The sequence below is a fragment of the Vicugna pacos genome, chromosome 2 (assembly GCF_048564905.1).
Source record: "Vicugna pacos chromosome 2, VicPac4, whole genome shotgun sequence".
NCBI classification, from domain to species: domain Eukaryota; kingdom Metazoa; phylum Chordata; class Mammalia; order Artiodactyla; family Camelidae; genus Vicugna; species Vicugna pacos.
This window is the reverse complement of record NC_132988.1, coordinates 69,095,801-69,121,280: the sequence shown is the minus strand read 5'-3', so window position 1 is coordinate 69,121,280 and position 25,480 is coordinate 69,095,801. Positions and strand designations below refer to the sequence as shown.

General features: G+C 39.2%; 1 protein-coding gene across 4 annotated transcripts in view; it reads right to left on the bottom strand.

Moving 5' to 3' along the window:
- The window catches only part of SLC4A4 (solute carrier family 4 member 4), a 314,261-nt gene that overhangs the window by 170,780 nt on the left and 118,001 nt on the right, over positions 1-25,480 (bottom strand). For all 4 annotated transcript variants that reach the window (XM_072941127.1, XM_072941141.1, XM_072941149.1 and 1 more), the window contains exons 4-6: positions 19,470-19,605; positions 10,299-10,459; positions 1,837-2,016 (exon numbers count right to left, since the gene is read on the bottom strand). In XM_072941127.1, the coding sequence (XP_072797228.1) occupies positions 1,837-2,016; positions 10,299-10,459; positions 19,470-19,605 (477 nt within the window). The remainder of the gene's footprint in view (positions 1-1,836; positions 2,017-10,298; positions 10,460-19,469; positions 19,606-25,480) is intronic.

The following is a 25,480-nucleotide window of genomic DNA, read 5'->3' as shown; positions in this document are numbered from 1 at the left end:
CATGAAAACGGAGCTCACACCATACTGGTAGAAGGCACCCTCGCTCGCTCTGCCATGTTCCTACCTCTTCCCTTTGCAGATATAGCAGTATCTGAAAACAGTGCACACCTTGCTTCCTTATACTACCACCAACTTAATGAGAAAAAAATAAATCTCCAAATCACAAAATTTCACTCAGTGTGAGAAAGAGGATAATAAAGATTAAAAAACAGACTTGTACCATAATGGCCATAATTTTTAAAATGAGTTGTTTTTAAAATTATTGTTTGTGACATCAGTTTTAACAAATGGTTTATCCCATAACATTTCCAGCCATTGAACTCTTCAAAATGCAATTTAAAATAAATTAGTAAAACAGGAAATACACAAAAACCAAAACATTCCTAGTCAGCAGTAATATTCTAGGTAATGGGAGAGCCATCAAATTGTTGTAGGAACGAGTCTTCCTTTTGTGAATGTGTTTTATAAAGAGTATTTGGGGGGGTTGAGGGCATGGTCATTAGATTGATTGATTGATTGATTGATTGATTTTTAACAAAGGTTCTGGGGATCGAACCCAGGACCTCGTGCATGCTATGCGCACACTCTACCACTGAGCTATACCCTCACCTCACAGCCATAAAGAGCATTTTTATTAATTATTTATTTATAACCTGTTGTGCTTTAAAAAAAAAAAGTAGCAACTAAATCAATGTAAGAGTCACTCAATAAAATTGAACTTTTCACTTGATTCTGCTTAATGACTAAACACTCATGAAAAAACAACATGGAATGGTTCCAAAATATAGCAAAGTTTGCTAATAGTAAGCTCACTCCCAGCCAACTATTAATTTTAATATTAAAGTCAGAAAACCCAATTTCCAGAAATGGAGCGACTGAGTTAGAATTCAGTTTATACAGTTCACTTAGTCTACCTTTTCTGTGACATGTTATATATTATTCTGAAAGTGCATCTGAGAACAATGAATTAAGATGCTCCCTTAGCTCCTCATTTCTCTTAATACTAAAATGACCGGGGCTGGAATGACAGCGACCTAGTTTTACAAGCCCAATGCTTAGCAACTCTTTCTCCCATGCCTTCATTTTCCATACCTCATGGAAATTAACTTCTCCCTTCTCAGACTGCACCCAGTCATGAAATTTATTTGAAACAAAGACAATGACACAGAAGACAGACATTTTGTAAGAAATTCTGGTAAATGCGAGAGTATAAATAAAACACTGTGCCTTTCCTATTGCTATATAAGGGGGTGAATATTCTACCTTGAATAATTATTCTCCCATCTAACTATCAGTATCATATAACGAAAGAGCAGATTGTTTTTTAAGTAGTAAAAATAATACTGACCCTTACTTTGATGAATAATCACTTATAGGCTGGACATCATCTCCTATATCAAGCAAACACTTCATGATAAGAGATTTCAGAGTATTTATCACATCTTAGTCTGTCCTCCCAATTCTGATAAACCACCATGTCAAAAGCATATTCCTTGGTGTGCTCAATAGTCTACAAGTTTGCTGAGTCATTGGAAACATCCAGCTGTTTCATCACAGCGTCATTACGCAACCATTTCAATCACAATAGACGTGCATGGAACAAGCAAGGCATCTTGGCATTTACAGCCTACAGTGACTGCTGAAATCCTTCCAACAGGACTGCAAACCTGCCCAGTTGGATAAAAAGTGTCATGAGAAAATAGCTGTGGCATATGAACTTGAGAAAAGAAGAAACAAGAAGAGAGGTTTTAAAAAAAAGAGAAAAGATGACGAGAGGTGGCGTAAAGGTAAGTGAGGTGAGAGAGAGAGAGCAGCAGCCAGGTGGCCCTGCATTACCATTATCAGGGTTGGTAAACATCCTACTTGCACTGGAGACTGTCTTCCCAATGTCAGCCAGGGAGCGAAGGTTGGACTTCTTGGTTTGATGCCGGTGCTTCCGGAGCAAAGTATAGGTCACCTTATCCTTAAGGTCGGGTTTCAATAGGCCTGTCTCAATCTGATGGTCAACAATCATCTCTGATACAAAAACAAAGCAAAACAAAAGCAAAAAGAAACTCAGTCACAAGACCACGAAGTTAAGTTTTTACTCTAACTTTACGAATGTCATCCTCAAAATTAATATCGAGGTACTATTTTTCAAATTTCCAACTTTCCACTTTCTGTGAAGGTAAAGATACAGGGTATAGGTATACTGACATTAAAGAGAGAGTATTTAATTACATATTTACAGAGGAAGAAATGCCTTGTAAATTTTTAAGTCCCAGTTAATAGTAAATTCACATTAATCACATTCTTCTATGGGCAACACAGTAATTTACATTTTTCAATTTTTTTTTAAAAGGGAGATTAGAAAATGTCATGTATTCCAACACAGCAAAATGCCAGAAATACAAATGACATGAAAATTCTTCAAGAGAATATGTAAAATTTAACATCATGACATTATCAATTTTTAAATCTATTTTCCGAAATTCTTCTGTAATATTATATCATCTTTACAACAAGAAAAAGGAAAATACACCTTTCCCCATATCAGGTTATCTGAATACCAGTTAATCCAATGAAAGAAAGACTAAAGTACAAAATTATGCCTTAGTCATTTCTAAGAAGGGGGCTTATTCTCGTTTAGATCCGACTAAAGCCTTCCCAATATATTTTATTAGTCATTTTAAACTATAACCTGGCCAGAATTTTGGAGAAATTTTAATATGTCAGTCTTACTACAAAAAAAAAAAATTTCAATTAGGCCTGGACCACTTTCTCAGACTACTTACAAAAATAAACTCAGAATGGGTTAAAGACTTAAGTGTAAGACCTGAAACCATAAAACTCATGGAAAAAAAAAATAGGCAGTATACTCTCTGACATCAGTCTTAGCAATATTTTTTTAGATCTGTCTCCTCAGGCAAAGGCAATAAAAGTACAAATAAACAAATGGAACTACATCAAACTAAAAAGCTTTTGCACATCAAAGGAAACCATCAAAAAAAACAAAAAGAGAACCTACTGAATGGGAAACGATATTTAAAAATGGTATATTCAATAAGGGCTTAATATTTAAAATACATAAAGAACTCACACATCTCAATATAAAAAAAAATTAGCAATTCAATTTAAAAATGGGCAGAGGATCTGAATAGACATTTTTCCAAAGAAGACATACAGATGGCCAACAGACACATGAAAAGAGTCTCAACATTACTAATCATCAGGCAAATGCAAATCAAAACCAGTGAGATATCACCTCACACTTGTCAGAATAGCTATCATCAAAAAGACAACAAGTAACAAGTGTTGGTGAGGATGTGGAGAAAAGGGACCCTCATGCACTGTTAAGTAGGAATGTAAACTGGTGCAGCCACTATGGAAAACAGCATAGAGGTTCCCCAAAAGATCAAAAATTGAAAGACCATGCAATCCAGCAATTCCATTTTTAGGTATGTAGACAAAGAAAATAAAAACACTAATTCAAAAAGATGTATGCACCCCTATGTTCATTGAAGCATTGCAGCCAAGATATGGAGACAACCTAAGCTCACACTGACAGATGAATGGATAAAACAGATGTGTGTGTGTGTGTGTGTGTGTACACACACACACACACACACACACACACACACACACACACAATGGAGTATTACTCAGCCATAAAAAAGAATGAAATCTTGCCATTTGTAACAACATGGATGGATCTAGAGGGTATTACACTAAGTGAAATAAGTCAGACAGGAAAAGACATACCAAATAATTCCACTTATATGTGGAAACTACAAAACAAATGAACAAACAAAACAGAAACAGACCCATAGATACAGAGAACAAACTGGCAGTCACCAGCGGGGAGGAGGTAACAGGGTGGGCAAAATGGGTGAAGGGGATTAATGGGCACAAAATTCCAGTTGTAAAATAAGTAAGTCATGAGCTGTAATGTACAGTGCAGGGAATACTGTCAATAATATTTTATTAACTTTGTATGGTGACAGTTATTAGACTTTCAGTAGTGATCAGCTCATAATGTATATAAATGCCAATTCACTATGTTGTACACCTGAAATCAATACATTGTATGCCAACTATGTTTCAATGAAAATAATAAAATAAAACAGCCTTAAAAAATCTTTTCTGAAAAATTTCTAATGTCACATCACAGGTCGACATTTCCTCTGTTCAGAATGGGGCTCAGGACAAAATATCACAGAATCTGTGCAAGGTATTCAATGGCAGGACAACAGCTCACGACGTGCAGGTAGAGCTTTTGCCCCTGGCGTAGAACCAGAACAACGCATCCAGGGCTCACTGTTGGAGGCACATGGGTGCATCAAGCACACGTCAGTATCTTCCTCTCGGGCAAACTTCTCTGTATACAAAGGTGGAGAAGAAAACAAAAGCTCTTCTTTTCCAAAAGTCTGACGAGAAAACTGATGGGGACTGATAGGATAACAGCAGCTCCAAACCACTCCCATCTCTTCCCACTGGCATTTATATATGTTATGAACTGTTCACCGTGGTAAGTCTAGTAACTGTCTGTCACCATTCAAAGTCATTACAATATTATTGACAGCGGTTCAAGGAGCTTTGCTTGGGCATGATGGCGCCTCTCAGAAGTCCATCTTTCTAACAAGCACTCACAGAACTGGTCTCAAAGCCCATAGCTAGAAGCTGACGATTTACACCATACACAGTCGGCTACCTGGGAGCCAAGCAGAGGCTGAATCCAGGACTTCCCATCACATTGCCTCACTGACAACAGATGCTGTAAATGTCACATAACACTGGACCACTTAGTAGAGAGCCTGAGCAAGGCAGGAAGAGTTTCTCCCATAGGAATGTTTTGGTTTGAGAGTGGCCTTTAGCTCTGAGCATTTTTAATTACAGAAACCCTACTCAGTAAAACTCTCAGAATGGACCCTGTGATTATAATTAACCCCTTGTTCCACAGAAAAATAATTAAGTGCTACCAAACACAATCCCTCCACTTTCCCTTTAAGTCTTAATCAATGTGGGAAATCCATTTTACAAGATCATGAAAATAAACAAACAGCCCCAGCCTATCAGCTGCAAGTGTTATCAAACGCCTACTCTAATTCGAGGCTTGTGGATTAAAATGTTTCTTATCTACCCTTCCTGGCAGGGCCTCCCTCTATTCTCTCCCTCCTTGTAATCTCCAGCCAATCCGTATATATGCACAGCTGGCTCTGTGACTGATGCCTGGAAATCACCAGTGAGCACAGGTGAAAACACCTGCGTGGTTTATGCCCTTCATTAAGTTTCCATAAACATGGCGCACATTACAGGGATCACTTTAAGCATAAACTACAAAACTTTGCAAGGAAAGTGAAGGCAGTAACATTTCACAGCTACACTGAGATTAAGCCTTCAGTGTTCAAAATCCCACAGACACTACCAACGGGGAAAGAAAGCACCAGCTCTGGAGGGTCACAGAGCTGAAAGGAATCTCAGGAAGGACCAGGCTCAATCCCTTGTTACATAGCTGCAAAAAGAGCATGAGAGGGGAGACCAGCTCACAGGTAAGCCCCAGTTAGAGGCTACCCGCTCTGCCTCCGGCATTAAGCCAGGTTTTCTGATTCAGTTTAGATCTTCTTCCCATCATACAATACTTTTCTTTCTTTAAAAAGGAAACCCGAGACCAAAAAAAATTTGGAGAGAGATGGTCATGCAACCAAAAAACAAGGTCAAAGTCGACAAATGTTCTTAAAAGAAATAACAAAGGCCCAATAAATATTCAACTTCAAGACTAACACACAATTTAAACAAATCTATAGAAATTTAACCAATTATATCTGTTAATCTATCAAAGTGGCAAAATTTAAGACTAGTCCTCAGTGATGTGAACACTGTATGCAAGAGGCAAGGCTGTATACTGATAATGACAGAAATAGCCAGTACAACGTTTCTTGAAGGCCACTTGGCCAATAAAGAACAAAGCCCTTTCAAATGTTCAAACCCTTTGAACATTTCATCTTTAGAAATCTATAATCAAGAAGTAATCTATTTCATGCACATATACACCAAAAAACCCCAGTAATGTTTATTTCTTTCCTTTATAATAAAAACCTGAAGGCAATTTAAATGCCCAATTATAGATTATTGACTATTTTGCAGCCATTAAAATGATATTTATATTTAATAATATGGAAATATTCATGTTTTTAGGTTTAAAAGGCCAGATAGAGGGTTATATAGCCTGATCCCATTTTGTAAAATAAATCTCATATGTGTAAACAGAGATGTACAGAAAACTTCTGGCAGGTTAGCTCTGAAAGATAAGATTAGAGGTATTTTGACTTTTGTAGGTTATATTTTTCTGCATTACTAAAAATGGACATATTTTAGTTTTGTGATAAAAAAGTTTATTACCATTTCGAAAATACAAAAGGTGTTAAAAGCAAGAAACAACATGACTAACACATCTGCCAACATGCACAGCTCAGGAATGCCTTTAAATATAAAAATGAGAATTCCAAAAATAGACCTACATTTTCCTAATCCATTTCACGTCATAATAAAGTACCTGAAATGGCTTATAAATTTTTTTTTAACTCAGGAAGGGAGGAAAACTCCCTTGTACTTGGCTTCGTATATGAATGGCACCCTTTAAATGTAAAACTATAATATGATAGCAATAATAAAGCTATCAAAATAACCCATAAAAGTGATGTTTTATCCTGTAAATAAAAAAATTTTCTATTAGCGTTCAGAAAGGGAGCTTCATGAAGAAAACTAGGAGAGGTCCTGAGGAGAATCAGAATAGGGCTGAATTTTTTATACAAGTGTGAAAAGTGACATCCGCTGAAGCAGGGGCCCAACTACTCGTGGTCCCCACGTGGTGGTAGTTTTGCACCTGTAGAGGGAGGGGCCCCTCGGGCAGGCCACTGAGAAGGAATAGCAGGTGGACTGCAAAGAAAAACAGAAATCATGCCATCGTTCATTTGATATAGTCACACTCGCCATGATTTCTTTTTCTTCTCATTTGTTGAAATAAAACTGGGGTGAAGGGGTAATGCATCATAAGACTTAGATGCACAGAATTCTCAACTCGGAATTAACAGCGCCCTTCACGAGACAACTTCCCTTCACCCTTTGCTAGAAAAATATTTTTTTAATCAACAAATAATGACAGTTGCTCATCAAGTTACCATTTTTGGTCACCTGAAATAAAGGCATTCTCTTTTTTTTGCATGTTTTTTAATCTGCTGTAAGGTTTTGATTCTTTCAGAGGATTTTTAAGCATTGCTTTTCAGTCACTTACACTCACTCAAACACACTCTTCTCCCTGCTCCTCCAAATGTGGTCCATTTTTCTTTCTTTCTTTGTTTTGCTTGTATCGTGTGTTATTTGCCTCTGAACTGTTTTTCTGCATTATCAGCTCCAGAATGACAACGCTGACTCTCTGCCTGCTTGCCTTGGGGGTGGCAGAGCAAACTCAGTACTGTGTGATGATGCCTCAAAGTGACCTAGTGGTGTCCAAGTTTAAACCTTAATGACATTATTAAAGTAAACGCATGCTGGTTAGAGGAAAAAGCCACAGCTGATAATAAGAAATAATGAAAACTAAAGTGTGAATGTAAAATGCTTGACAAATTTTTCTTAAATGTAATACTCTCCCTTTCTTTGGTCATTGGCTAATGAGTTTCCAGTATAATGTGGGACTCTGTCTTCTACCACATGGAAAGGGTCGGCTAGTTACCAAAGATCAGAAACTCCTTAAGGTAGCTCTTTCTGGTGCTGAAGATCCCACAGACAGTTTACAGAAAAGCCCAAGGATATCAATTGACTTTAACTTGGGTCACCCTTGTTGACCAGCTCCAGGCACAGCAAAGAAGCTGTGAAGCTGTTTCTAGCTCCATCCACTGCACCTTTCAGAATCTTTTCTCCTGCTGGTGAAGTCCCTGAGCATCTCTCTACCTGACCCAGTCTGTACTCTGCCCCCACTAGGTGACATGTAGAAAGATCTGGATAAACTCATTTATACTGGGATAGTCATGGAAGGAAGGAACAGTTACAGCTGAAGTCCTCATTCAATTCTCACAACAACCCTGAGAGGTCTACCTTCATCCACATTCTACAGGTGAGAAACAGAGACTGCTAAAGGGTTAGGTAACGCCCCTTGTCCATAGCCGTAGACTTTAACCACCCTGTCAACTTTAAACGCACCACTCTTTCTATACCACCACTCTGCATCTCATGGGCTGAAGATGCCGGAGAGTATGTACATTTTCATAGAGAGAAAACCCTGGGCTCAGTGAAATGAACTTCCAATTGGTGGAATTTCAGGAAGCAACCATGGTATACGACAGGCCTTTTTCTTTTCTATGTAGGAAACTTTCTGGTGACCCTCAAGCCACAACACATACTCTCTCCCTAGACTCCCTATTACGTTGCCCCATCACCAGTCTAATTTTGACTTTGCCCTGCGTTTATGCACTTCTGACTTCTAACTTGAGACGTCTTTACCCCAGGTTAGTTTTTAAAGTCTGAAAACACAGAAATTGCAATTCTCATTCAAGAACTGGACTGATTTTTGCTAACCAGGATACTTTTTTGGGTAACAATCTCTCTCACAGATTTTAACAAATGAAGAAAAGTCAGTGAAACAAATTGCCTGGGAAACCATTGCTCCCCTTTGCTTCTCGGTCTCTGCAGCTGGGCTTCACCTTCCCTGGGTACAGTCACCCAGGACCTCTCCTCACACATCAAGCATCCATTTTCCGCCTCACCTGTGTTGTCGAACATGAAAAATTCTACAAAGAGCAGTATTTCCTACATTATCTTCTCACTGTCCATGTGGATGTGGATTTGTAACTCATCCCATTTACAAAGTGGTGGATTTGCAAATTTAATTCCAGGGCCTAGAATAGAGTCTGGCATACTGTAGACGCTCATGCACCGTTGCTGAGTAAATGTATGACCTAATTAATTCTGGCCACTCAGCATCTTCACGTTAGTCTTCCCTTCTCCACTTGCACCTTAAGCATCTCTGATGCACGGACAGTATGGGGCTTCTTTGCAAATCTATCTAACAAGCTTTCTGAAGAAAAACTGGATATGTATAAGTAAACAAGACATATGCCTGATGTGAGAACTAATCTTCTCTTCCAATACAAATGCTGTAGCCTTCCCATGGTCTATAAGGACACAGATGCCACAGACAAACTCTGCCTACAGCTACTCAATGAAATTTTGAAACTACACAGGAATTTTACATGGGTCAGTGGGGCCATGATCCACATTCTCTTCCCGCAGTCCCAAAGCAGGCACACTGCAGACCCCTTAAGAAAGTGTGGTCATTCCTACAGGTCCAGTGGTCAGTGAGTCATGGAACTGTCCTAGGACCAAGAAGCAGAGCCCCTGTATCTCTTCTTAAGGAAAACATGATCTTCAGCACAACTAGATTTGAAGGGTAATAAGGCAGCTTAGGCCAGGCTCTTTCTAGAAAACGAAAACAATTACTACTCTTTGGAATGTAGTGACATGTGCCCAAGGTGTTCAACATAACGAGTTAACATTTGCTGCACAACGCTAATTACCAAGATGCCAAAGCTGCCCTGCACCACGAGGTTCAGTGACTCACTGGGGGTTGTACAAATGATACTTGGCATCAGTGTGACCTGACTCAGTTACTAATCCGTATGGTTCTACCGGCTCCTTGCCCCCATCCAACCTTTCTCTACATACAGCTAACGGAGCTTGACTTCCACCTACAAAATCACCCCAACTCAAGGACTAGAACTAGACCAGTTTCCTTCTCCCAGAGGATTTAAACCCTATTTTACAGATGACAAAACTGAGGCCCAGAGCAGCTCAGTGCAATGTCTAAGGTCAAGGAGTTCTAGAAATCTGTTGTCCAGACTCCAATCCCATATAACCAAGGTGGAGGGATGAGGGGCTCCATTCAAGACACTAATTTTATGCTAATAAGTAAAGGAATGCAAATCTGCACATATAAATATGGTCCCAATTGTAATTTTAAAAATCACATAAAAATGAAAAGCATAGGAGAGAAGACGGAGAAACAAAACTGGATGGAAAAATGCCAAAATGTTACCAATGGCTATATCCGCATGGAGGTATGATGGGTGATTATTTTTGTCAATATTTGCCTGCATTTTCCAAACTTTCTGCAATAAACCTTACTAGTTTTATAATATAAAAGAGAGAGAATAAACTTTTGAGAATATTCAACTCTGCTGACACTAGGAGCCAGGTGCACGGACAGAGACTCGTGGGTGGGCAGGTAGGGCTGCAGAACGGACAGGCACATAAAGTGACATACTTACCCACCAACTGTGGCAGAGAAGCAGCCTCCCTGTCCAGCATGATGGAGCCCTTCTCCATGCAGGTCCTCAGCTCAAACAGGCTGTGCAGGGACAAGGTGGCCACGTGGGGCTTGCTCCATCTCTCCCCACCCTGTTCCACTTTTTCTTCAAACTTAATCCACCTACAAACAAGAGATTAGTGAGCAGCTGTTAAAAGTGTTCTAATCGCCTCTGGAAAAAGCAACATCAACCCCTCCAGCTCCACTCCCACCAGCACGCCCAAAATGTCATCTTTTGTGGAGTTTTAAAAGCTTATTACATCATTAACTGCATTACCTTTATAAATACACCAAACAGAGTCACTAGACTGCTCCTCCCCCCGATGTTAGAGAGAAAGAAAACAAACCGAAAGGAGCCAACGCCGCCTCCTTGGTTTCCTATCTGTCTCTATGTAGACGTGAAATCGTTAAGAATGATTATTGATCCCAATTTTTTAAATAATGTAGGAAAAATATGCACTGCAAATTCTCCATGGGGGTAGAGCCTACGGTATGTAAAAATAACCACCATTGTGAGAATTCTGTTGTGACTTCACAAGGCAAGTTTATACAAGGTGAAATATCAGTTAAGAACTGATGCTTATCTTAACTATTTGAAAATACAGTGTGTGAAGTGGTCAGATACAAAATTCCCTTTAATGCTTAAAGAAGGCCAGCGTGTGTTGCTGTGTCTAACTTTAATGTGTATCTCAGCTGACATGTCCCCTTCTCGTAGAGATGCTAACGGAAGCTCGATCCTTCAAGTTTGGCTCCATGTGTGTTTAAAAGTACACAAGCTCAGCAAATAATGCATCTATTCTGATAATAACAGGTCTCTTGTTAACCTTAGCGATGGAGCAAACAACCCCCTTTCACAGCTTCTTCTTTCTAACTGCAGGCACTTTGATAGCTCAGCAACATATGGGAATGAGGAAAGTTTAATCCCATGTATCACACATACCTATTCTTCCTACACTGGTAAAGAAACACAGGAAAGCATGGTCATTTTGCTATTCATTACGACTCAAAGAGAAATGCTGCTTTCTGTCACTTCAAACCTCCGAAAGATACTGAACAAGATAAAGAAGGGGTTAAAAATTGTTTTTCTGCATTCTTCACCCAAAGGTTTAATGATTGAAAAATGTTTTCCCAGAAAAAGCTAAACACTCACCCAATTCACTAAAGAGGAGAACAAAGGGCAGAGATCAGAGGAAGCTCTACATAAGGTATTATTTATAGACTGCTCACCACCCCAGACGAGTCAAAAAAAAAAAAAAACCCACATTAGTAGAACCAGGAGTGAAAACAGATCAAGAGATCAGCCACAATGTCAAAGGGAACTCAGAATTTTAATCAAGCCAGACACTCATGTGATTCAGAAGCGTATCGGCCGTATCCCAAATCTCTCTCCTTCCTCTCCTGGTCAGGAAACTGCCATGCTTCAACGGCAACCTTATCCCCAACCTCACCCCCAGTTCTAAGACCCTCCTCCTTTCCCCTGTGTCCCCAAAGATGCAGGCAGTGGAGGCTTTCATGTTTTCCTCACAGTAAAAAGCCAACACCAAAGAACTTCTAAAACTCCAGAACTGCATCTTGTTTATTTATACGAAAGTGGTTGTGAAACATTCTGAAAGTCCCTTAGTGTGTGTGTGTGTGTGTGTGTGTGTGTGTGTGTGTGTGTGTGTGAATTAGTAGTTCTTCAGGTCGGCTGGTATTAGAAACACAGAAATAGAGGGAAGTGAGAGAAAAATGACAATTTTACATCACACTCATAGAACAGAATTCTATGGATTTGTCAAAACGATAAAGGGCAATAGGGTTATTTTGAGAGTAATTATCTTATGGACTGTATTACATTGGCTAACTTTAAGCATATTATCTTTTCAGGCTCACTCACAGACTCTCTAGCCATGTTTGTTGGTAACTAGTATCTGAACCATATTTACATTTGATGTTATAATTTATTGCTTAAGGTGAGACTCTAGAAGATAGAAGATTCCACAGTATATGAAACCTAGTCAGGGTTACATATAATCATGTTATTTATCGAGACTGCAGTGACCTTGTTTTTATTCCTAAGAGTATTCTTATTAGCTGAGGGATAGTATCTTTGGTCACAAAATTTCAGTCCAAGAAGAATGACAAGGATCAGCTAGAAACTGACTAGAAACTCAGTACAGGGGAGTGTTTTATACATACAGTCTTCACATCCCTCTTATCTTTACTAAATGATAACCAGTTGCCCTTCTGTCCGTTGCCATAAATTTCTATTGCCAAATGCACTTCGTAAAAGAAAACTAAGCCTCTCTTACATACAATGTGTGACAGTAGGCTTGTTTTTGGCCATCATCCTCCACTGTCCACACTATGTAAGTTTAATAAAATTTTCTTTAAAAAAAGAAAAAAGGAGCAAAACCACTGCATTCTTTTTTGACCTATCTCTTACTTCATTCCTCTCTACAATTTATCTTAAATGTGATTTTTGAACAAGTTCTAAAAGTACATTAGAAATAATAAACCCCAAATAGCTCAGATTTACTGAATAGTATTACTCACCCTCCTGGATTTTAGCAGCCAAGATTTGGTCAGGATTTAACCATAATGGAATGGAAATGTAGCCTCAGAACCAGCCAGTTCCTTAGCATCTACATTCCTAAAGGATAAGTACTATCTCATAGTTCAGTTGAAGCATCTCTTTCACTTTGAGTTCAGTAAATATTGAATATGGTGATGATGTCACAGCACAGCACAGAGAATAGCACAAAAGGAACTCTGGGATGATGACTATTAAATTCCTTTAAAAGGCATTGCTCAAATTGTTCAAGGAACTGACTGTACATCCAACATACTGCTTCAGGCATAAAGTAATGGTTTGCCCATTGAAACAGACTGTTTGCAGATAGTTTCATCCCAGAAACTACCCATACTACGTCTATCTTCCTCACAGATCAAGGACAAACTTGAGAAAAAAACCCGAAAACTACTCAGTTCAAATCAGAACCCATTAAAGGAAAGGCTAAGGCAAAGGTACCAAAGTTCAGCCTATTCGAGTGTCAGTGAATTTGTAAAGGTGCCTTAGAACCATGTAATTACATTTTTAAAAAACCAGACTTTTTTTTTTTACTGTAAAATGTACTAAAAGCTACTATCTACCCTTCATAATAACTATGAGTAACCGTATATTTGCAGTAAGTTTCCTACTTTTCCTTTTATCTTAGGACTTGACATATTACAGGAAAATTAATTTCAGAACTTGGCTTTTTAAATGCTGGCAATTACAAAACTGTTGTAACCTTGAAGGAGGAGTTTATTAGGTGAAGTTTATTTATTCCAAGGTCTTAGAAGAATAATGATAAAGTACATTGCAATTTAACACACTCTGAGTGACTGCCAACCAGATAGCATTTCACTAGCTTGTTGAAGAAACAGAAGGCCCCCTGAGAATCACTGAATTTTGCAACTTTCCCATCATATGATTAAATATAATTAAGAAAAGACCTCTCACTTAAAAACATGCCAATTTTATGGTGGAAAATAGACTTGACCTTTGCCCAGGAATATAACCAACTACATAAAACTATTAGAGCAATAATAAATTTCTTGCTAACTGATAAGTGCCTCATCACAGACAAAAGAAGCCAACATGAGTGTGTATCTGGGATGAATGATGTCTTTAAGAATTCTTAAATTTCTAGATCAACTGCAAAAGCTATTGCAAAACAGTGTAGTAACCACATATAATCACATAGATGATTAAATTCCTTCTCCCTCAGACTTTTTCTTACAGAACAAATAAACTTGGTCTGAAATGGAATTTTCCAGTGTAATCCAGTAGAGGAGACACAGAGAAGGCAGTGTGGACTGGAAAGAGAGGAGTCCCTCTGCAAAGTCCCAAGGTAAGCACAAGAGACCATGTTTGACGGGCAGGCCCTGAAATCAGGTTCTTTGGGGGAGGCAGAGTCATTCTGCCGAGTAGAAACACGAATGCGGGTCCCTCTGTGCTGTCCCACTAGGACTGAAACATCAACACCCTTCTCCTTTGTTGACTTGTTGGCTTTGTTGAAACTTGTGACGTCTTTCCTTTTTACCCAGGTTTGGCAGTAAAACGTGAATCATATTGGGGATGTGATCTTTAACATGTGTTCTTATAACAGTGATGAAACCCAACGTGGCCCACCTGAATATTCACTGAGGGAAAACTGAAAGCCAATAACCAGGCTTGCAGACATCACAGACTCAAAGAAATAAAGAGTTTGGAGCAGTGGAGGGTAGCTATAGCCCTTCTTCCTGGCTTTGAGCCATCACCAAAGCTGGACCATGACTTATTCTTTAACCAGTTTGCTTCATGAATCCATTAGCTAATGCCTAGCCACCTAGAAATTCTTAATAAGAAGCACAGACTTCTTCGCTAATACCAAGTATTTCATTATATCTACTGCTATGTCACTGAATGTCAGTATCCTAATGACCTCACACTTAGGAGTACTCTTTTTAAAAAGAATATTCTCTGCATTCCCTGTTCATATACCTTTCTCAGTCCTGATCATTCTACCATTTGCACAGTCTTTAACCTGTGCTCTCTATCAGAAGTGCCAGTGAAAATTCAAAGTCCTGACTTTTAGGAAAGGGAAGAGCAGGGAAATGATGTGAAAGAAGAGGGTGGTAGAGTTGGCTGTACTTCACGTAAATAAAGACTTCCCTTGTTTATGGTTTTATATAACTACTGTGGCTCTCTGAGACTTAAATGGGGTTATTTTCTCTACCACTGGAACCACTTTCCTTATTTTTTGAGACACAGAGCTAACCTGAACTTCCTGAAGTAGAACTAAAACTCCAGTAATGCTGAGACTCAAGCAGGATATTCTTGGTCAATCAAGTCATGAGTCAACGGGAAAAAGTACAGAACATCCAGAGGGACAGTACCGAAGAGGGTTCTGCTGTGTTCTGTGGGAATGTGGGCTCACAGAAGAAACTACATTAAGCTGGAGAAGTCTGGTGGGTTAGTTCTCTATGGAATAAAACAGCCCACTTAATTGGGGTTTTCACCAAAAAAGAAAAGGAATTCTTCATTTTATGTTAGCCAGAAAAATGTTCACCCTGCATTTTCAAATGTAAACTTTTATTATAAGTCTAGAAGGTTTGAGAGCTTTTCATGGTGGGGGTTGGGGGTGGAATAGCCCTATCATGTCTGGAAACTGGACATTGTAAATGGGAGTCAGAAATTGCTGTAAAAACATTCAGAAGCAGAGTTCTGTTACAGGAAGCAAAAATCACCGAAAATCTGAATCATTTCCGGAGGCACAACGCCTCCAAACTTCCCAACGGAATTTAGGTGGAGTCGCACACTCAGAACTAAGGGTCCATGTCTCTATTCACTCACTCTGTAAAGATGCATTTCTTGATTGTGGCCTATGTTCCAGGTAGTTGTAGGCACTAGGAATACGGTGGTGAACAGAACAGCCAAAAGCTCCTGCCCTCATGGCACTTTAATTTGATTGGGAGGAGACAACAACAAGATACGTGAATATGTTAAATGCTGGTCAGTGCAAAGGATAAATACAATGGAGGACGAGGGGTTGAAAGGTTTGGGGAAAGTTTCCGTTTTAGATCACGCAGCTACTGAGAAGGTCACATCTGAACAAAGGCCTGAAGGAGGTGAGGAAATGAGCCATACAGGGAACTGTGGGGTACAGCAGTTCAGCAAGGAGAATATGTCAGACACAGGGAAGAGCAAGTGTGAAGTCCCTGACACAGCAGCCTGATCAGGCCTGTGAGGCTCGAGCAGATTGGATGAGTGGGAGAGAAGTAGGAGGTGAGGTCAAAGAGATCACGGGGCATAGTTCATGAAGGAAGGGCGGGTTCAGGGAGATGGTCTAATTAGGAATTGTTTGCAGTAATCTAGATGAGAAATAATGGTTGACCTGAACCACTGTAGTGACAGTGTTGAATGTGAGATACGGTGAGATTCTGAATATCCGAATAACTCTTGAGCGTAAACTAGACAGAGTTTGCCAATGGATCAAGTAAGCGATGTAGAGAAAGATGGACGTCAAGGAAGACTCCAATCTTTCTGGCTTAAGCAACTAGAAAAAGGGAGTTGTTCACTGCGGTGGGGAATTCTGTAGGAGAAGCAGGTATGAGGTGGGTAGATCAGAAGCTCAGTTTCCAACATGTGATTGCAGATGCCTATTGCCCATTCAAACACTTGTTTTCAATCAAACAAGGCAAGAAGTCTGGGCTAGAGAACTAAACACAGATGGCACCAGCATATTGATGAATTGGTCTGAAACATCAAACAAAGGTCCTCTTCCGGGCTTTACACTTGGTGTGCGGGGTGCCTGGGGTCTGTCATTAAGCTGCCATCAGTCAAAAAGAGATGGATTATCACAGAATTCCAACTCTGATCATGTAAAATTTCTAAGAAATTATTATATTTAGAACAGTAGATTCTAAGGCAATCAGTTCTCAACTAATCACACTCAACAAATGTTACTGAGGACCTATTATGCCAAGTGCTGCAAGGCACTGGGAATACAGTAATGAAAGACAGACATGGTGGTCTCTGACCTCAGATGAATTACTGTAACGAGGGAGACAAAATGAAAAAACAATCGCATATATGGTTGATTAATAGGAATTGTGGCAAGTCCTCTAGAGGAGAAGTTATAGAGTGTAGACTCTGTGAGTATGTCTCTTCCCGGTACACATGACATTCCCACTACACTTCCTCTCCAGCAGTATACTCTCTTAGGGACCGATGACAACACTGAAGTGACATACATGCTCCCAAGGACAGTCTTTAAACACGGTATTCAAGACCATCTTAACCTTTAAGAATCTAAAATGAAAATGCTGTGTCCATCTCATGAAATGTTGAATTACCTATACAATGAGCTGTGATCTCTCCACATTGCCGGGACCAGGGGGCATATAAAATAAAGAATAGTCTGCATTTGATGGAAAGCAAAAACAGAGCGCTGTACCTGAATTCTACTCCATACGGCACTGGCACAGAATTTTAGGATGAAAGTAGGATTCAAGGTAGGTCTCCTAGTCACAGCAGATTACACCATTATACACACAGGGATGGAACTTTAGAGCTAGAAGATATACATGATGTTAGAGAGGATGAACCTAGTGTGGCTTTCATTTCATAGAACAGAAAACTCAAGCTCAGGAAGACGACGTGATTACACGACTTGCCCAAAATGGAATAGCTAGTTAGCAGCAAAGCCACAGTCTCCCCAACACTTAACTCAGGCTGCACATTACGATTCTGACTGTTTTCTCCTGTTAGAAAGAATGAAATGGAGATACTAATAAAAGTCTTTGCTTTTAGAGTCTTCTTTTGGATAATGTTTTATGAATGAAAATTATACTTTACAGAGAAACAGAAACAGACCCACAGACATAGAAAACGAACTTACAGTTACGATAGGGGGAAGGAGGAGGAGGGATAAATTGGGAGTTCAAGATTTGCAGATACTAATTACTATATATAAAATAAATAAACAAGAAGTTACTTCTTTTTTCTAAAGCTTTTTTTTTAATTGAGTTACAGTCATTTTACAATGTTGTGTCAAATTCCAGTGTAGAGCACAATTTTTCAGTTATACATAAACATACGTACATTCATTGTCACATTCTCTTTTGCTGTGAGCCACCACAAGATCCTGTATAATTTCCCTGTGCTACACAGTACAGTCTTGTTTATCTGCTCTACAACAACAAGTTACTTCTGTACAGCACAGGGAACTATATTCAATGTCTTGTAGTAACCTATAATGAAAAAGAATATGAAAACGAATATATGTATGTATATGTATGACTGAAACATTATGCTGTACACCAGAAACTGACACAACATTGTAAACTGACTAGACTTCAATATAAAAAAAGTGTTCTTTGCAGAGGACTTTTAATATCTGGGTTATTGGTCCTGAGAGAGGGGAATAAGAGACAATTTCTGTCTCATGGAATGAGGCCCCAAAAGTGCAAAGAATGAAGGGCTTCAAGAGGCAGCACCAGAGATGGAGGAGCAGAAACAAGTTGTTGCTCACATCTGTGTTCCCAGGGCCTAAAACAGGGCCCAACATGTACTAGGCATTCAAAAAACACTGGTTGAATTTAATTGATTTGAATTAAATTACAATATATAAAAGGCATATTTAACATTACTCCGTGGACGATCAAATACAGACTGTCCATATAAGGACAATGAGAGACCAAAAACTGCATCATATCAACAACTTTATATTACATGATTTTGTGTCATAGAAGATTTAGAGTAGAGTGTTAACCAAATCTACATATAGAAAGGAAGAAAAGAAGAAAAGCTCTGTTATTGTGAGATTAATGAAACTTTAGATATTTGTGCTGTGCTTAACAACTTACAAAGCATTTCCATATAAATGTGTATGTATGTATATAAATATCCATGATATAATTAGATATCTAGCTTACTTTACACTTATATATTATGTATCTTATATAGCATACATATATGTTATATGCAGTAGGCTTTATTATCCAGTAATTATTGATGATGAAATCAAAGTTCTGAAAAACTGAGTGTGACACATCTTGACAGGTGACAAGAGTCTGAAATTGAACACAAGCCTCTAACATTCCCATTGCAAGTGAACCTTCTACTTGCTTTCACTGGGTACTTAAAAGATGACAGATTTTTACCTGGAATAATAGCAAGTTTGCGGGTAAGAGTTATTGTCTTCACAACCTCCCTCCTAACAGGAAATGAGCCATCAGTAAGACACGGTCTCACAAAATACCTAGGCATGTGGAGACTGTGGGTGCAAATCTCTACACTATCCTGTTTAGGTGTTTCAGTTTATCTCTTTAAAATATTTCACTATTACATAGCATATAAGTGGAGATTTACTTCTAATTCTGTGTAAGTGTGAAAATGATAAGAATGCAGACCAAGGAAACAATGTTCCGGCAGTGAAATTAAGGGTGTACTGAATCTCTGTCAATGTCAAAGAGAAGAAAGAGAATTCTTTAATTCCTTGATCCAGCCAGCCTCGTGCTCATCAGTCATTCAGAGTGCTCAGGTTAGAGGAAGGGGCTCACAGACAGGGATCCTGCCCCGTCCTTGTTTCCCCAGGTGGCTACCACACGGTCCGCTGAGCCTCACCTCGCTGTCTCCTTCCACTCCATCTCCTGCCCATCCACGGCCAGCAGCTCATCCAGTTCAGTGAAGAGCTGAGGGGGTGCTGGGCTGTCATCCTCCTCGCCCAAGATGAATCGGATGCGTTCTGCGGCGGGAGAGACTGCAGAAGTGAAAATACTGTGGTTAAACACTGGCTGCACAACCCTGAGGAAAGTGTGACTCCGAGCTCTTCCTCTGTCCCCAAAGCTGCTGGGCTTCCCTTCCACATTTTCCGTGGACATCTTCCTTGATGAGCCTCCCTTGTCCCCAACCTAAAGACAAAAAGGAATCCAAGCCCTTCTCTATTCCTTTGGTTCTAAGCTCTCCACCGCCCTCCAGAAGGACAGCACTGAGGTTCTGGGTGGTGTGCGATGAGGAACCTTTAGCCCTCAGATGAGCTGAGGTCCAACCGCATGACCCTCCCTCCTTCCTCACTAAGGACCCATCCGAAAGTATTAGACAGAAACCAGCTTGGGCCAATCGCTTCTTCCACAGCAGTGGGAGGGGGCAACAGAGCACCCCAATCCTGAGTTTCTCCCAGGCCCCCGCCCCCCAGCCACCCTCCCCGCGTCCAATGCCGAAAGCTCAAGCCCTCACAGGCACCTCACTGCCCGTGGCTGCCTCACTGCAAAGCTGCTGAAGGAATATTTAACAGGACGGAGCCTCTTCTTTACATGATGGCGGTACCCAAAAATGTTTAGTCACACTTCAGTGCCCTTGAAAAACAAGCCCAAGTAAAACATTGTACACCTGAGGGGAAAAAAATGTCCAACACGCTCAAGTACATAATTGAATGCCCTAGTAGCTCCTCCTGACCCCGTCTCCTGAAAAATCATGTAATGAAAAATTAACTAGAATTTCCCCCAAGTCGTGGGTTATTTTCTCTTTCTCAGAAAAAAAAAAAAAAGGAAAGTGTCCAGAAACTGATGGTTATGCTACAAAACTAAGGGCCACGGATACTCTTTCTCAGCCCTAGGTAAAACCAAAAATGTTATATACACGTGAATGCAGACCTAGTACACAGATCTATACAGATATATATATGTAGAAATTTGTAGAAATGTGTGTATTCAACCTAATAAAACAAACAAAAAATCCCTATCATCTGAAAGCTGCTATAATACAGGACAGAATAAAATTCCATAAATATCAAAATACATTTACTAGAAATAAACCCATGAAAAATATTCACCCTACCTAGTAGTCAAAACTAATTACTGAAATAAGATAAAATAAGATACATTTTACCAATTAAAATGGCAAAAATTAAAAAGAATGTTAATCCCAGTATTGGCAAGGGTTTAGGACACATGCAACGGCATCTCTTAATTTACGTGGCTGGTGCAGCCTAAATGTGAAGATCTCTCTGTAGGGAAATTTGAAAAAAATATGGAAATGTTCTAAAACTGTACCTATCCTGTGAGCCAGTTATTCTGCTACTAGAAAGATGTTCATTTCAAATAAATAATTGTTGTTATCACAAAGACATAACTACAGAAGTGACCACTGTGGCATAGTTTATAACTGTGAAAAACAGAAAAAGCTTCAAAGGAAGATTGGTTAAATAAACTACACTAAAACCATTCAATAAAATACCATGTGGTCATAAAACATGAAGATGAGGCTTTTTTTTTACATCTATACCATATATTAAATGAAAAAATAAAACTTCAGAATCATATGCATAAAGTGGTCCTATTTTGGTAAAGAAAAATACACATGTATCCATAAAATAGTCCGGAACTGAGGGAGCCCTCACTTTGCGTAGGTCTGATGAGTGTGAATTACAGCTACCAGAGTTTGGTTAAGTAATACTAGCCCCCCTACAACACAGCTGAAATGTCAGCTGCGTGCTATATTAACTGTGAGTAATTGTTTAAAGGACAAACTTTAGCTCTTCAGTCCACCAATTACTACGTAAGCATGTAATTACATATTTATGTGTATACAATCATATGTACACAATACATGTTATGTACATTATTATGTGTACATAATTATATGTACACAACGTGTGTGATTACATATTATAATACTACTATGTAAATAACATGTGCTTCATGATCGTGATCAATCACAGTGCCTCTTTCAAAGTCCATCAGTGACTGGTCACTACATGTGTCATCCAGTTCAGGCACAGACAGCGAAGTGTGTGGCTGTGTTGCCCTCTTGTCCTGATAAGTTTATACAACATGGATAATCGAAAGGGGGAGTTGGCCAACAAAGATGAAAGCACAGCACAGAAACAAAAAGTGCTAACGCTAGAAGTGAAATCTATGGCAAACACAAATGGAGTTGCAGAAGACCTAGCTGAGTACAGGAATGTAGGTGATGCTGCCATTCACCACTTGAGAGACTCCAGACATACAGTCAGAGAAACTTAATGAAGGCAAACTCATCAGCGTAAATAGTAAGGCAAGTGGTTGTAACAGAATGATAACAATGTCCCAGAGGAAGTGAGTCTGGCCAAAACAAAAACTTCCCATTGAAAGAGTGCTCAGAGACATTTCCTGACATGGAAAGCACAAAGGATAAAATGTTGGCAGCTGATCCAAACTTAGAGAGGAGAATGACAATTCGCCTGGGCATAGAAAAGATGCTCACTCCATTTCATAAATTGTACAATAGGAAAAAGACGACCAGTCTTCAAATCAATTCTGATAAGATTTTACAGAGGGTAGGTATAGCTTCAGCAGGAGAGAGCATGGTTGGCATGCACAAGGCCCTGAATTCAGATAAAGAAATGAGCTAAATACAAGACACAGCACTGCACTGAGACTCTGGAGCCCAGCTGCCAGGGTTTGAATCCAAACTCTGTTACTTGTTTGCTGTGTGACCTGAGACAAGTTAGTTAACATCTCTGTGTCTCAAGTTCCCCACCTGAAAAATGGGATGATGATGATAAAATACAAGATTTAAATCTGTTTTAAAATTACTGGCCCTTACTAGTAAAATATGCCTAGCTTCTAAGAAAGAAAGCTCTCACAGATACTGGCCTTGAAAAGCCCTCTATGTTGAAAATACATCAGGTAAGAAAGAAAACAGTCAAAAGTTCTGCATGTTTTATTTCAGTGAATTAAGAGGCTTCAAGAATGAGAGCACAAGTGCGTACATTCCGGGAAACAGCCAATTAAAGAACAAGAGGAAAATAAAGACACCCCTTCAGCCTCACTTTCATAAGGGGGAGTGGGGAGATGAAAACATCAGAAAATCAACTTGCATCACAGATGAACAGATTACAGTTCTAAGTAAATATTAATCTAGTTTCATCACAAAAGAGAACCTGGAGAAAAAATGAGAAAGTGTGACCGGGAGGGAAGAAAGGAGGGAGACAGAGAAACTGTCAAGTTCATCCAATCACCTTTGTCAGAACATAAGGCCTGTGGATCAAAGCAAAGTTAATGCCTCTCACATACCTTGATTTTCTTTCTTTCTTTGTTTTTTTCATTCTGTCCTCTGGTTAAAATGTGTTTTGGCTTTTTTGAGTAGCTCCAGAATTTCCTGGAGGATCCTACATCAGCGTGGTTATCTCTGACCCATATCCACCTGCACGATGACATGATGGTCTGCAAGGGTTGGGGACACCCACTGCTCCCAAATTCCCACTGCCAACAAGAAGAAGGCAAATGTGGGACGGGAATGCCGCCACACCCACTGCCACCACCAGTCCCACGGCAGACGTCACTTCCACACCTTCACACTCGTTCCTGTGGAGCCTGAACTTGGCCTCCACGCTCATCTGGGCAGCCACCACACACCAATCAGAGGTGGCGGATGAGAGGAAACCTCTTCACCATGCCCACTCCCAGCTGGCCTTTCATGTCACTCTGGCCCCAATCTGTGGGTCCAACCTTGTGTCCCACGGGAACCCAGAAGTGTCTTATGACAGAATATACCCGCTCATTTTCAGATCTTTTTCATTTTCCCTGTCTAGAATATTCTTTTCTTTCCTCCCTAACTCTGACTCAATTTCTAAGGCCCAGTTGAAAATTCTACCTTTTCCAATAACCTATACTAACCATTCCCAGAAACAAGAATTCCTCCTTTATTCAAACCATCACAACACTTTGTGTCCGAATTATTCATTGAGGCACCAACAAATATACAGTTTGTTCATCATTATCTAACTTTTAAAGATGTGCCACCTCTCTCTAACTAGGTCTCGTAACGAGGTCTGTGTCTTACACACCTTCCTTAAAGACCAACACTGTATCGTACACCTAATAGTCACTTTGAATACTAATGAATTAGATATAACTAAGTAAACCTCGGACATTTTCAAGTACACAAAAACATAACCGCTTGCCCAAGCAACTTACATTAAGAACTCTGAAACGAAAACTATCTAACTTTTGAAAACTGTCCTTATTTTACCCTTCCCTTTAATCCATCTTTGCATAAGCTGCACCAAAACACAGTCGCCAGTCCCTGTAGAGTAAGTCACAAATAAAAGGAGGAGCATTTCAGGTAAGTTATTTTCCTCTGCTAGATGCAATCTCCTCCCACCCTGAGGGACCACAACATTTAATGTGCACATTTATTAAGACATTTAATATCCACTGCTTGATGTGTTGTTATGCAGCGCTGTACTTTGTCTTTGCAGCTTTTCGTCTCTTACCTAAACTGCTCTTGGGGCCTATCTTGTGCACAGTGAAGTTACCCAAAAGAGTAGGGATGAAACAATGAGTAAGAGAATGAATGAAAGAATGAATAATATATATTCTGCCCCAGTTCCTCACAAGATGTCTTACTCTGCTTCTATCCTCTGTCTCTTTTTAAGCACAACTAGGAAAATGACACGATGTAACAAAACGGAAATGGGGGGGGGGCTTAGCCATATTTGAAGCACAGTTCCTATACTCTCATTTGGTAACTTAATTAATATTTATTAATTTTTAGTTCATGCAATACAGTATGGTATTTACTGAAATGACACAAAGTATTTTTTCAGATAACATCTCTGTCCTCAAGGAACTCACAGCTGGAAGATAACACATGATAATAGGAAAAATGCTATGGATAAAAATGTAATATGCAAGAAGTAACATTTTTGAATAGTTACAGTGTAATAGGCATTGTGTTAAGTGTTTTCCATTTACATCATTTGTTTTACACAAGCCTATGAACTATCTACTACTTTTATTCTCTTATATTACTCTCTCATAACAGACAGAGAAACTGAGCATAAAGAAGCTAAGGGACTTCCCGAAGATTACACAACTAGTAAGTGCTAGGATCTCAAACCCACTTATGTGATTTCTGAGCCCATTTCTTAGCCACCACTCTAATGGATGATCTCATTTAAAGGGGTGGGGGGCAGATTTCTATATAAACAGTATAGACAGTAAATGTACTGGACTTCAGAAGAGACAGAAATCATAATGGCATATGAAAGAGTCCAAAAGTAAATTAATTGAACATTTGGTTCATTACCCACTAAAAGGCAATCTGTGAATGTACCCTTTTATTTTTGGTCTGCAAAGCATCCCACTGTGGTCACCCTGCAGGCTACCTCAAAATAAATTTTTTAATAGAAATAATGATCATAATGAACAATTCATACTGAGCCTGACAAGTTTACATGCAAATTCCCTTCTGTGGGTTAAATGAGGACTTCTGGATTTTGTATTTTCTCCTTGTCAAAGTCCACCATCTGGTAAAGTCTTAGCTCTCAAACCAAAGTATAAAAAGAAATAACTATTTGTATCTTTAAGTTATTAATGTGCTATCACCAACTGGTTTACACAGTTAACATTTTAAGTATTCATTTCTCTTCTGAGATAAGAGTTTACAGGTCGATACCACAGTTGTTAAAACTTACACACTTTATCAAATTATAAGGCCACTGTAGTACTCTAAAAAATACAATTAAATGTATATATAAAATCCTCAGACTTACTTTCATATTCAAAACTATAAGAAATGATAAATAGCTAAATGAATACATTTCCATAGACATATTAATCTTTAACACACATACATATATGCATTGCAGT